The 14,777-nt window shown below is 42.1% G+C and overlaps 1 protein-coding gene across 2 annotated transcripts in view; it reads right to left on the bottom strand.

Moving 5' to 3' along the window:
• PTPRK (protein tyrosine phosphatase receptor type K) overlaps positions 1-14,556 on the bottom strand; it is a 570,605-nt gene extending 556,049 nt beyond the window's left edge. For both annotated transcript variants that reach the window (XM_082855620.1, XM_082855621.1), the window contains exon 1: positions 14,221-14,556. In XM_082855620.1, coding sequence (XP_082711746.1) covers positions 14,221-14,317 — 97 coding nt within the window. In that variant the 5' untranslated portion in view covers positions 14,318-14,556. The remainder of the gene's footprint in view (positions 1-14,220) is intronic.
• Between the last annotated feature and the right edge of the window lie 221 nt (positions 14,557-14,777).

Genomic DNA, 14,777 nt, shown 5'->3' with positions numbered 1-14,777 from the left:
GCAAGTGAGCTAACAGTTGTCAGAAGTTCAGCCAGTCCCAGGCTCCATACAGCAGGACTCTGAAAGGGCTTTACCCTGTTGATAATGGCCTGAAAAAGCCTGGGGGTTTAAACGGATTTGAAACTACCAAGGCTAAGGAGGACTAAACATCAACAAAAAGAAAACAAAAAAAAAAGGTTATCTAAAATTCATAGGTAAATGGCTATTCTAAATACCAGTAATGCATTTACTTACCATGTGTCAAATGCAAATGAAGCAGTACAGATATCCTTTTCTATATCCTTTAGTTAAACAACATTCTTTAGGAGCTAAGGAGCCTCCCTATCTCTGCTTAATTCTAATAATCTCATTTCTAAATCGGAGTGCTGCTCCTAGACAAGACACTAGTCTCACTGGGATGGACACTTCTTGAAGTGGTACAGACCACACAACTTTCTGGTCAATTCTCATTTTAATCTTATTCCTGAATTAGAGTTTTCATATTTTAACTGAGATTACACCTCTCCAGGGGGTAAGCTGTTTCACCGATGTCCCAAATTTCCCACCTCCTGCAAGCTCCCTAAAAAATGTTAAATGCATTTTCCACGGGTTGTTTTAGGTATTTTACACCAAAAACTTGATCCCATTCACTCCAGCTCCCCCACCCATCACTTGATAGTGTTTTTTGGTTTGTTTTGTTTTGTCGTTCTAAGATTCTGATTCTTAGGAAGCAGTGTAAATTCGCCTATTGTTTTCATAAACACTGAGTTATATTCTTTATAGTGCTTGCTGTGGTCTTTGTTAACTGGCAGATGAGTTGATCTATTTCAGGCATCCTGTTATCTACTCTCTGCTGGTTTTATTTTAAAGTAAAAGATAATGCAGTCAGAAACTTTAAAAGATAACAGCATGGGATCAGGATATTCTGCAAACATTGTTTAATTTAGTCCAGTAATAATGATGACGATGGCCTCTCACCTTCTGAGACGGCCCACATTCTGTCTATGGAGTGTGTCTCTCTAAATAAATCCACTTCTTACCTATCACTTTGTCTCTCACTGAATTCTTTCTGTGATGAGACATCAAGAACCTGAGCTTCATTAAGTCCTGAGACCAGGAACTAAGGCCCCCACCCAGATGGGGGATGGCAACTTCAGGCTGAGCACAAGATTCCTGGAACACCATCCTGTTACCTCACCACCAGCCAATCAGAAGAAAGTCATGCAGCCTGCAGCCTTCACCCCAAATTTTGCCTATAAAGACTTCTCCCTGAAAACCATCAGGGAGTTTGGGGTTTTAAGCATGAACCCCAAGGCCAAGGGCCCATTCTCCTTGCTTGGCCCTGCAATAAACATTTCTCTGCTCAAAAACAAAAAGATGATGATGATGATAATAAAAGCTAAAGTGGATGAATTTTATTAGTGTGCCAGGCACTCTTTTAAGCACTTTAACTCAGTGTTCCTCAAAACAAACATCTGAGATAGGTACTTGAATCATCCCATTTTACCAGATGTGGAAACTGAAGGAATGTGGTTGGGTCACATAGCAAGGAAATGTCGGAACCAGTATTCACACTCGGGCAGTCAGGTTCCAAAGTCTGTGATATTAAATATTATGCTATATATTCTGACTGTCCTTTGCTTAAATATGAAATGGGCACAAAAAGTGACTCGACTAAAACAGTTTTCTAAATTTCTACTTTTGAAGCTTGGGTCTTTGTAATTTGGCAACTTTGATTTTGCTTCAAAAGAATTTACACATTTCCAAAATTACTTTTCTCCTTAATTCACCCACTGCAAGTCCTGTGGGCCTCCTTTAATACAGATGTTCAGAATCTCCATTTCCTAGTAGGGCAATAGGTGTATTGAAAGGACAGTACTGTTGCTCCCCTTCAAAATGATTGACCCAGGCGCCAGGAATAGAATTTGCTCCGCTTCCAGGATGCAGGTGCAAGGGCAGTCTGGGGGATGGTCAAGGTCCACTCTCATTCCCAGCTGCCTCTCCGGATCCCCTCCCTAGTGGCCGCGCCCCTGAAGCAGTAGAGAGGAGACAGGTCAGAGTCGAGGCACCAGTGGCCGTTGATAAGCAGCTGCAGGCACAGCCAGTATGAATCTGCGGCCCAAAATCCAGGGCCTCTGAGCAAGAAGGTTGAGGTTGTGAAGACATATTTACATACACTGTCCGCTGTGAGGATGCCTCCCCACCTTCCTCATCCTGCCTCAAAAGAGAGAAAAAGTGAGCTTCCAGAAAACAAACGTGCTCTCTCCTCCGCCAGACTTGTTTACACTTCCGATTAGTCAACTTTGGGGGATTTCCACTTGGTGGAATTTTACTATCACTGCAGCATATCTCTGAAAATTTCTTTTCTCATAAGCTTCTAGTTTTTTATGTGTAGACTCAAGGGTATGGAAAGACTGCTGACACACTGCATTGTGGACCCACAAATTGTGAGAGACAGACTTCGGCTTTGAGACTTGCCAAGCCACAGGGGTAAGGTCAGTCACAAAACAGATCCAGGCTTCACCCGTGAGTTGCTAAATGCGGAGCTATGCGAAGGTTACCACTGCTTAACTGTCACAAAAGTCATATCTGTGCCCACCAGCATACCCAGGCCCTGCCACAGTACTGACACATAGTAGATGCTCAAAGAACTGTGGAGTGGAAGAGTAAATAAATCGATGCAAACCTTACAATCGTGCTCTCACCAGTTAGGCAAACCAGCTCAGAAAGCAAGAGCATTTTTTTCTCTCTTCATGAAAATATTCAAGAAGAAAAACTATACACACAACTTTCTATTTATGAACACAGTCCTTAAAACATATGTTCAAAAATTATCAGTAAAAATATTTTATAATCACATAATCTTTATTAACATATCTGGCGAAAGTACAAAAAATGTTTTGGAACACAAGAGAGTAAAACTTACATGTATATATGAAACCTACATATATATATATAAAACTTACACATATATATGAAAACTTACATAAGAGTAAAACACAGATATGTGAAAATGGGGGCTAAGTTTTATGATACATAACAAAATTACTCATTGTTCACAAGAATCTTACTGACTCTTCTTTTCCATACCACTTTCCCCAAAAGCTTAGATATGCAAACAACTTAGATGGCAATGCATAACTTAGATATGCAAATATACAAAGCATCTATTGTTTTCATTTCCGTTCTTCACCATGTATTTTGTGCCTTCAACACAATAATTTCTTTATTATCCAAGTTCCTATTCCCCCCCAAAAAATTTAATTTTTATGGTACTTTCCAATCAGAAATACTTTCACATATATTACTCATTCTACCTTTAAAAGTGTCCTATTGAGTAACTAGAGAAGCTATTAAAATGACTCTTCATTGTAATATTCCCATTTTAGTGATGAGGAAATCAAGGTCAAGCAGAAAGGAATTACTCCAAATCTCAGAGCCTGAAAGTGACAGGGCTAAGAGTGGGACACAGCCTTATAGAAGCCCAATGCTCTGTGCACTAAAATGCTCTGTACACAGACCTCCAAAGAATCCAAAGAATCCTTCTGCTCTCTCTGAAGCAGATCGCTGCTAAATCCTTCACCTCATGTACTCCCCAAGTACTTAAATACGAATTTAGATAAAGAGGCAAAAATAGATCAAGACTATACAGCACTCTGCCTCAAAGAAGCAGGGTGTTGGGCAAATTATTACAAACTTCACCATTCAGGAGTCACAGCTAACACACCTGATGAAGGTATAATAAGGGGTAAAAAAAGAGTCATAGAGAAAACAGGCAACACACAGAGAAGAAAATAATAATTCATTAAGTTCTTTAAGATAACAAAGGTGTGTGAAAGCAAACCTCCAGTGACAGAAGGAAGCATGCTGAACAAACAGCAGTCAACAACCTTCCTCCCTAACCACTGCCTTCACCCCTAAGTGCCAGGCCAGCTGCTCTGGCCAGAGAAGGGAGGACACTCTAGTCTAAACTGGCACAGCCACATTTGGGCGCCTGATCCTCAGGCACAGCCAGCGGCAGGCCGCCTATCTAACTCAGGCCCGGGAGATAAATCTCTCACCGTGAGAGGGGGAGGCCAGGCAAACAGCTGCTACTTCTCTACACTTCATTCATTATTCAGTACCTCCTCACAGCAACTCTGTCCAACATCCCATGTTTTCAGATATGCATTATAAAGTCAGGCAGCAAGAGGTGAGAAGATTAAAACTATAAACAAGTTCACCTTCACCTCCTGCGTTTTTCAAAATTTGTTTCCAAAGTGAAGAGTTAGCTAGGTTTTATTTCTCTGTGTCAATTAGTATCATTTACCATGGTAGCTTACCCTTTGGCATCTATTAAAAACAAATGCATACATGCAAACACCTGTTCACGCACATATATATGTAAATAAATCCTGCAGGATAACTGAAAAAAACAAGCAATTATCTAAAATGGTCTCTTTCTGGGAATTCCCTGGTGGTCCAGTGGTTAGGACTCTGAGCTTCCATTGAAGGGGGCACAGGTTCGATCCCTGGTCAGGGAACTAAGATCCGGCAAGTCACACGGCGAGGCCAAAAATAAATAAATAAATAAAATGATCTCTTTCATTCACAGACACACAACTTATTATCACCTCATACTTGGAACACTGGTCTAATCAAAGCCAGTCAAGTCAGGTTTGCCTTTGGAAACACTGGTTTTAGAACTTCAGAGTACAAACTAAAATAATTTTTTAAAACCTTAAATAATAACTATCTATATAAATAACCACTAAGCAAAAACAATGCATATGTTTTAATAACAGTGACCAAATAAATCAAAATCTCAAGTTTGACCTCAAGTTCTTTCAAGCTATATGACCTTGGGCAAGTTATAGCAAATTAAGAGGCATTTGTTTCAAAGGTCCCTTTTAACACTCAAAATTCTGTCAAATTTTAATGTTGGACTTATTCAATACTGAGGCAAAGAGAATACAACCATGAAAATAATAAAATGCATGCTTTAAAGCAGGGCTTAAAGACCAAAAAAGAAACACTCCCTAAATGATGAACAGCTGATCTGCAATGCACACAAACCTGCTACAATCTGATGGCCTCCTTCCTCTCTTCCTCCTTCACCTCCTTCCCCGAGACTAAGGCTCAGACCACCGTGTCTTCCTGATGTTACCACCTACTGGTTCAGAGCAGGGAACTATCTGCTCCACCTATCTTTTCCCCACCACCTCCTTTCACCCCCGCTCAGAAGGATTATAAATACACACACAGGTGCACCCCTCTCTGCTTTCACTGCTCACGACTTATTTAATTCTATCTCAAGTAACCACACTGTGGTTTGGCTGCTTTTCCAGAACCTATCCCTCTATCTGTTGACAACTGATAGTTTCATCCACAGTCCCCTCACCCCCATCAGTCCACATGACCTGGTTGGGGGATCTAGGGCTGAACCCAGAATGCTAGTAAACTCAGCCAATCAGCCTACTTCCCCTCAGGAGCTGGAGATATGATTCACCGAATCCAAGGCCAGTGAATCGCAGGGCCTTTTCAGGTTCCCAGCACATAGTGCACATTTTCCTAAAGGACCAGAATCTGGAAGCTGCCGAAACCACCTTGCCTCTACAAGAAGCCTAAGACCGAGCACACCAAAGCTAAGTTGAGCAGGCAGAGAAAGGTCACATCCCAGTGGAATTGTGTGAACTCCTAAGTAAAGCTCCACCTGAACTGTCAGTTAGGAGAGACAATAAATTCCCCTTTTGTTGCAACCAGTCTAGGCTGCATTTTCTGCCACTAAGTAACCAAAAAAATGTCTTATTGCTACATCTGTGTATATATTCAATAATGAATCTTGGCTCTACTAGTCCCTCACACTGTCACCTGAGGCAAGTTAATACTTAACCTCTCTAGGCCACAGTTTGCAAAATGGAAATGATGCTGATCTTAAAGGATTATGGTGAGGATTTTAAATTACATAAAACACCGATCATAAGGCCTGGCAGGTTGTAGGCACTCAGTAAATGGCAGTTCCTATTGTTGTTTGGGCAACTGCTTTTTGCTCTGTCCTCTAATGTGTGAGGGAATAAATGAACCTAATTTTTGCTGACAAGAATGCAAATAGAATTAGTACAAACAGCAAGAATTTGGTGTAAAACTAGAAAAGGTAACAAATCAGAGACTTTAGACTTTAAAGTTCTTCAAGATGTATGGAAGTACCTTTGAGAGTTTCTCTCCATCACTAAGTTCTCTAACACTGATCTGTCCACAATTAAACCTCTTCCTTTGAACACTAATGTCTAAATCAAGTAAATGTGGAAGCCGCTGATTTGTATTCATTAATCCAGTAACTATATTTTGTGTATTTAAAACAATACAGGTTAAGCACACTTTCACTTATATTATCAAACATGTAGAGAATTCTGCTGTGCACTGCCCCAAACTCCATCTCCTGATATCACAATACAACCATTATGGGTTAACATTAATTTATATCTCTTGTTTTCAATTAATTTCTGCCATAACCATGTCATTATGCCAGTATTTTCTGAGTCGCTAGTGAATGGCAAAAACAAATAGAGCAATCGTGATTTAATCAGAGACTTCACTGTTCAAACAGCCAGCAAAAGTAGACACATTTAGAATAGTAAATGGATAACAAAACACACTTACAGGGCTCATTAATAAGAAGGCAATTAGGTCTTCTGGGAAAATTCATTTTCTCAAAGAATGCTAAAGCAAGCTACAAAATGCAAGTAAAATTGTGTTTTGATATGAACAGTGTACACTGTCTATTACATCATAATTTTTCTCTGGAGAAAACTGACAAGAATCTCTGTTCTTAAATATGAGCACAAAGGATAGTAAAAAGAACACCAGTGATATTTAATGCATTCTACCTAACTCCCATTCATTAAATTTGACTGTCCTATAAATGAGCCCCTTATTACAAAAATCCTTAAAATACACTTCGAAGAGAAAGAGAAATATAAAACAAGAAAGTGCAGTTACTAGTTAAAAAAAGGGAATTATCATTTTCCATATCAACATGTCAATATGCAAAGTAAAAATGATTGGCATATATCATGTTTGGTTCCTCAGATAATGTTTACCTTTAAATATTCTCATATAATATGTTCACAACTAAAAGTATTTAGCCTTATTTTTATTCTCTCATGAAATATTTTTTTCAAAATTGTCTGAGTATTCTTTTCTAAAACCTGAACAGTATTGCTGTTTTGATGCATCTGGGGTGTTAAATTATAATTCAGTAAATATTGATCAGAAATATAATTCCAGGGAAATCTGTTTCATGTTGTAATTAATCCTTTCACAGTACTCTTACAACTCTACAGTAAAGAGCATGTGGCAAATCTTTTCAAGCTGATCTTTCTTTGTCCTAGAGCAGTGTTTCTCAAAAATTAAATGTTCAAGCAAATCACCTGGGGATTTTATTAAAAGGCAGATTCTGAGTCAGTAGGTCTGGAGTGGGCTCTGATATGTGGTCACAAGATCATCACAAGTTCCCAGGTGATGCTGATGCTGCTGGTCCATGGACCATAATTCAAGTAAGCAAAATTCTAGGGCATCTTACCATTGATGAATCCAATGACCAAGAAGCAATCAGCCATCAGCCTTTAAATGGGCAGTGAGGGCATTAGAAAGTCTTCCTCTCTCTACTCTTGAATTTGCTGGACGACCTAAGTCGAATCACATCAAGGAGCTGAGGCCAGTCTGCCACTTAAGCAGCTGCTAGCACCCTACCGTCCAACAAGGACTAGGGGAATTTCTGTAGCTGATCAGCTGCTGCCCTGGACTGGGTTTGGAGAATCAGCCTACAAGCAGCTGGTTAAGGCACAGGCTGCATTTGGAAGAGTTTATATAAATAGATACCAATCTATTGGAATTAGGTTTCTTATTTTCTCCTTTAAAGTACAGTACAGTGCAGTATATTATATACTATATAGTTCATAATTTTCCATTTCAGTTTCTTCATCTATGAAGTTGACAAAATAATTATCTATTTTCAATACTCTATCTAGAATATAAGTATAGGAGTTTGATCCCATCTGTAGATATTCTTGGTTTCCTTCCCACTCGAACCTTTGGACAATGATGTTCTATCACTGTTAAGATATGTGTGTGTGTGAATACACATATTTACATCTTTCAATTTTCTCAACAAAATAAATGCAAACAGTAACTCTAGACACCATTTTATTTGGATTTGTTTCTGAGCTCTTCTTTTGAAAATAATTCCTAGAATGACACCTGTAAAAGGATTCAGCCAGCACGGCTCTGTTCATCATTTTTATTAACAGAGCTCTATCTACAGTCGTATAAAGTGGAAACATGGATTATTTCATTCAGGACCACTTAATTTGCTCCTAAAACAATTGTAAGTGACAAAATAAGCCGCTTGTAATTTTTATGGATTACCAACACACAGAGGAGAATGCCAAAAAACTCAACCAGAGTTAAGTGGGGAAATGGCAATGTTCCACAACAGGATTGATGTGATCCTTACAACCCAAGCCCAATGTTTCCCAGAAGCTCAACAATCTGCAAAACCACACAAAACTTTTTTAATTATGTAAGTTCAGTTTTTATTACTAAAATACTAACTACAAATCAAAAGAATTCCCATAAGAATACTGCAGGAAAATACACATACCTTTCCCAACAGAATTTTCATGGAATTAATAAAACCTTTTATGTGGAACTATGTTTAAGAGCATTTCTCATAAAAACACAATTTCCACTAAGACGGAATTTGAAGTTTGTAAACCAACTACCTCCAGACTTCTCATTGACATCACACATTAAAACATAACTTTTAAAGTTTTCCAAAGCCCAGATGTATGTCACTATCTCAAAATAATAGGCAATGTGGCACTCAAATTTTTTCTAACCCCATTTACAAAAAGGAACTCATGGGCTTCCCTGGTGGCGCAGTGGTTGAGAGTCTGCCTGCCAATGCAGGGGATACGGGTTCATGCCCCGGTCCGGGAAGATCCCACATGCCACGGAGCGGCTGGGCCCGTGAGCCATGGCTGCTGAGCCTGCGCATCCGGAGCCTGTGCTCCGCAATGGGAGAGGCCGCAACAGTGAGAGGCCCGCGTACCGAAAAAAAAAAAAAGGAACTCAAAGTCTCTCTTCCATTGAGAGATATATAAGCACAAACAAATACTCTGTAACATTAAAAGATTATTTCATGGATTTACAAGTTTATTTCTACCTTCAATTGAAATAAAAAATTAGCTTGATTGATGTACTTACTTTGTTATCAAATACCCATTTAAGATATCATGAATTGACAAAATACCATTATTCAGAACTATGACAAACAGCATGAGTTTTGATGAAAGAAAAACAAGTCATGTTCAAAAGCAATTATAACGTTTTTAGGCAAAAAGAAACACCATTTGATAAAGGAACACAAACCAGACACATATGATCAAAGGGTAAAGTCTGAGAGGAATACACAGAGGGAAGTTTTTACATCCACAGAATAAGAAATGAATGTGTTCGGGCAAAGGCAAAGGCTGATTCCAATAAACAAATCAAAAATAGGGCTTTTTTCCCTCTTTAGAAAATTAAAGATCAAACACACACACACACACACACACACACACACACACACACACACACACACACACACACACACACACACACACGAGATCCCAGTGCTTTGTTTTGTCTTTAAGAACAATCTGTAAACTCCCTTGATGTTTCCTGCTCTCAGTCTTCCAACAATCCTCTTCCTGCCCTGCGTGAAGAGCAAGTAGGGGAAATAGGAAGAGCACAAGGCAGAGGAGGACAGCATTTTCCATGCCTCAGAGAAGCAGATCCATATTCAGCATGACTTACACTGTCTTTAACACCATCTTGAGCAGACCTAGAACACAGCACTTCAAAAGCATTAGTAGGCAACAACCTAGTTTCTCTATATAGGACCATATCACATGAATTAAATGTTTGATAAAGGCCATAAAAACGTGTAGTAAACCATCACTGCCTAAAATATGAGATTAGGTGGGAGGACTGGCATTTGCTCTGATTAATGGTTGAGTCATATTTCCAGTTTCTAAGAACATGATCAGCACCAAAAGATACCTGGTGAAAACAAAAAGGCTGTGATTTTGTGTATCTGCACGTGGGGCTTTGTTGTTGCTAGAGGGGAGTGGGAAGGAGTGTGGGAGAGGGGCAGAATGGCAGAGGGGTTGATTTATTTTTCAAATTCACATTTATGAATACAAAGAGAAGAGCTGTCAGCAGCACACATGCCAAAGCCCAAATAGCAGCCAGACCTGCCTCTTCCCGTCTGGGCTGGCCAGACACAAAACGACATCTTGCAATGTAGGAAAATCAACAGAGTCAGTTATATGGAGACTGGTGAAAGAAAAACCAGTCCCAGAAATGTCTGGTTACATATTATTAATAGTTTAGAACTTGGAGTTTTAATGAATTGAGGGATCGAGAGAGTCTGGCCAATCAAAACCAGAAAACCAACAGGCAAACCTTTAAAAAGCTGTCTCTCTGATGTATCTTCCCAGTAGAGATAATAAGTATAAGAGAAATTTAACTCACATACAGAGACAGCAAAGAGTGAGACACTGGGAAAGTGGCACTGCTTAGATGAGTTGCAAGGTTCTAAGGGATCAAGTAAGTAAACGCTTACAGTGTGACATGCCAGGAACTATATCCAAGGCAGGATCTGGAGTTGCATTTCCAGGCTCACATCATACTAGAGAGACAATAGTCCCTCTCTAGGTCACTGATAAGACTGCATCTAAAAAGCCACATATTTTTCTCCCACTGAGATGAAAAGGGTGAACAGCCAATAGTTAAACAGACAGCTAAAAAATTGACTAAAAATAAATTTCTTCTATAGTTTGAATACTATGAATGTTAATAGTGACTCTTCTACAGGTTCAGCTCAAGTAAGGATTTACAGAAGGTAAGTAAAAAAAAAAATTAAAGGATAATTTCTCTCAATGTGCTGATAAAATTATGGTCTGGTCAATCTAGGATGTTTATGTTTAACAACAATTAAAAGGAATGAATGGCTGAGTGACACACACACACACACATAAATACACACAAACACACACACTCCTGAACAGTCTGTGCTTATACCAGGACAGACTAGGGGAGCAAGAAAAGACTGAAGTCAAGGCACTTAGCTACTTTAATATATGATGATTACACCCCAGATAGCTGCATAATGTTTGACAATATACAGTTCCAGCTCATTTAAACTATTTCACACCATCCTCATAAAAAGCATGAGGAAAGTTCAGAACAGGTATTATTATCCCCATTTTACAGATGAGAAAGCTGAGTCTCCAGGTACCTCATCTATGACTGATTTTGTCAGTCATCTGAGTCCTAATACAAAAAACTTTCTCACATTATATCAAGAGATGGCAACTATACAACCCAGTGAATAAACTTCAGCACATCCTTATGCTTCTATGCCTCAATTTCCCCAGATGTAACACAGATATGACACATTTTTGTAGGTGTTAAGTGAGCCATCAAACTGAAAGAATACAAGTTGAGATTTATAAGAAGATCTGGAAGTTCAGGTTTTCAAGAGGCTCACCATGTAGCATTTTTACACCTTAACCCCAAAAGCTAAGAAAAAATTCAAAATGATGAAAATGTTCCTAAACTGTGGTTTAAACAAAGCAGACTGGATGAGTACATGATATATCAAAGATCCAACTACCTGCAGTCTTTCAAGTTTTGCTTTTGAGGCTCACCATGTTAGGAAGCACACAATAATATCTAAAAGTGGAAAATGGCCTAATAAGTGTGATTTTAAAACATACTTTAAAATTCTGAACATGTATTTGTTTTACACTTTTAAAGCATTTTTATTTAAATTTCTCAAAAGAAATAAAAGTTCATCATTTAAAGAATGTAAGAAAAAAAAACAAGAAAGAATACACCTCCAATCTCTGACCCCGTGTCTTTGCAACAAATCTGACTGCCATAAAATCTGATGACAGAAGAATAACAAATGACTTATGCGAAGCAGAAAATGGAAATTTTTACAAAACAAACGTCTAGCTTATGGAGAAAGGCAGATCCACAATCTGAACTGTGGGAATAAAAGACATTCATTTCTGGGCATATGTACAAAATCTGAATGGCAAAATTTTGAGATACAGTCCTGCCACAATTGCATTTGTTAGGACTTCACATTCTTTCACTTAACTATAAAATAAAGTCGAATGTTTTGCTTTGTCAAAAAAGAAAAGCCAGGTTTATTTAGTTAAATTACTTGGAACTGCATGTCTAAGAACATAACTGTTCATTAGAGATATCTGAACTCCAGGGATCAGAAAAGCTCATCTGTACATTCCGCTGGAGGAAATTTAATATTTATTTGCTCATTAAAGGGTAAATAACATTTGAAAAGAGAAAAAGAAAAGTTTCTTTACAGATGAAAATATATCCATCAGTTGTTGAGACATTAATAGTTGCAAATTTTGAAGACATATAAGTTTAATCATACAACTGGTAGAATTCCAACTTTCAATTAACAAACTACATGCCTTTTCAAGCGTAGGCTCTCCGTGCATTGACAAACACTGTGCAGAAATCAATACCCACTCCAACTTGCCTGCATGTAATGTCTTACATCAAGCACGCTTCCAGTACCAACGGGCATTATATGTTAGACATGCTTTCAGTAATGCTTACTCCAGAAAGAATTAAAATTAGGCTTTCATTGCACATAGCTGTTGTCCTCCGTATACATCACCTGTATACATAACTTTTCCTGTACACGCTGCATTTCATAACCTGCCTGAGTGCACAGCACATGCTGCCATCTGAATTTGTTATCTACCTCCTTTTACAGAGTTCTAAAGGGGGGAAAGAGAACGGAAGGGAAATAAACATTACTCCGGAAAACAACGATTTGAGTTTACTTCCAGGAAACCAGGCAGCCACAACAACGAGAGAAACTGACAGTGCAAAGTTCGTCCGTTCTCCGCGTCCTGTGGCCTCAGCCAGGAGCGCGGCTGTCGCTTCCCCCGTCTTGTCCAGCAGCCCTCGGCCACCTCTGCGTCTCCATCTGCATCGCGCGAACCAAGGAAGCAGATGCGCTCGCCAGCCAAGCAGAGCTGGGTGGGCTGGCCAGAAAAGTTGTCTGGACTGGCGGGAGGCTAACAATCGCCCGGGAGCCTGCTCCCCAGCGTCCACCTGGTGAAACTTCAGAGCCCCCAGAGGAGAGAACGAAAGAAGCAACCGCCAGTAAGGGTCACAGAACTGGAAGGGAACGGAGGACGGCACTGGGAGAAATGGGGTTTCACGGACTTCTCTAAGCGGTTTTACTAGGACCCAAAGGGCTAACTGGCGAGACCGCACCGGATGCCTCCTCTTGGGTTCTCTGGGCGGGCGGCAGTCGTTTGTAGCCCCCATCACGCAGGCCGGCTCCGGGAGGAGCTGGGCCAGCTTCGCGGTGGCTCTGCCGGAGGAGCGGGCTCCCCCACCACGGGTCAGGCTTCCCGGACCCGGCGCCTAGACCTCGCTGCCCAGGACTGCTCGGCGTGGATCCTTAGAATCATGTTTCAAAACATCTTACAGGCTCCGCCAACACACACACGGAACCTACTCCGCGCAGCGCCCTAACCCACAGGGCGAACCCAGGAGCAGCCCCACGCCGGAGGAGGCGAATAAGGACTGGGGGAGGGACGGGGAAGTAGTTAGACAATAGTCAGGAGAGGTTATTCCCGGGACAAAAAGCACCTGGCAAAGCGCGCCGAGGTCACTCCCTTCAAGTCTCCACCTTTCTGACAATGGCTTCCCCGGGAATTTTTTTTTGGAACGCTCTAGCGGCGGAGAGCAACAAGCCCGCACTACGAGCAAGAGAGTAGCAGTCCCCAGAGTCGTAACTACTTTTTCCTTCTCTCTTCCCCGGCGCGGTGCAGCCGGCGCCGGACGCCGAGGCTCCCAGTTTCCCAAGAAAAGCACTGTCTCGCGCACTCCCGCACAGCCCTGCCCGCCTGCGCCCGGAGCGATCCTCCGCCGGGAACAATGGGTCGCGACGAGGAAACTTACCTGCCCCCGTGGCGCCCAGCCCAGTGCCCCGCGTCCCAGCCGGCACGGAGTCTGGGGACATCTCTCCCTCTGCCCACCCCGGGTCGCGAAAGCTTCCCCCCCTTGCCCCCCGGCCCTAGAGAGGAGCCGGCTCCACCCCTGGAGAGCCCCGGGTCGGGGGCATTCGTCGGAGCTCCGGACGCCTCCTCGGCCACTCACCTGCGGAGAACTGGCCTTGGGCCGACCCCAGGAGAGGCCAAGGGGAGAGGAGCAAGAGCGCCACAAAAGCAGGCAGCGCCGCCGCCGCTGTATCCATGTCGACTTTGGGAGAAGTTTCAAGCCGCTTTGCAAAGAGCTGCCGGGGGGTATCGCAGCGAAATCCACAGCTGAGGAGTCGGCCGGGCCCGGCGGGGTGAGGGCGGGGAGTGGACAGCCTCCCGCCCGCACTTTTTCCTGCTCCGCGGTCGCCAAACTACCTCTGGGGCGCCAGCGTTGCCCGAGTCGCCGGCCGGCCGCGGCAGCAGCTCTCCATGCTCGGCAGAGGCTCTCCTGTTAGTCAAGAGTTACTTTGCTCCGGGAGGGATGGGGGCGGAGCCGGCGGTGACGTCGCCCCACGGGCTCCGGGCGCTTCTGAGGAATGCAGGCTCGGGCGCGGCGCCGCCGCCGCCGCCGCCTCCTGTCGGAGAGACGCGCGCCAACCCCGGCCGCGCGCCCCGCGCTCCGCGCCGCCTTTGTTCGCCGCCCTGGCCCAGCCGCCCGCCGCCGCTCTGGGGCAG

This window comes from Leucopleurus acutus (genome assembly GCF_964270905.1).
Source record: "Leucopleurus acutus genome assembly, chromosome: 15".
In the NCBI taxonomy this organism is placed as follows: Eukaryota; Metazoa; Chordata; class Mammalia; order Artiodactyla; family Delphinidae; genus Leucopleurus; species Leucopleurus acutus.
The sequence above is the reverse complement of the archived record's forward strand: the minus strand, read 5'-3'. Positions and strand labels throughout refer to the sequence as shown.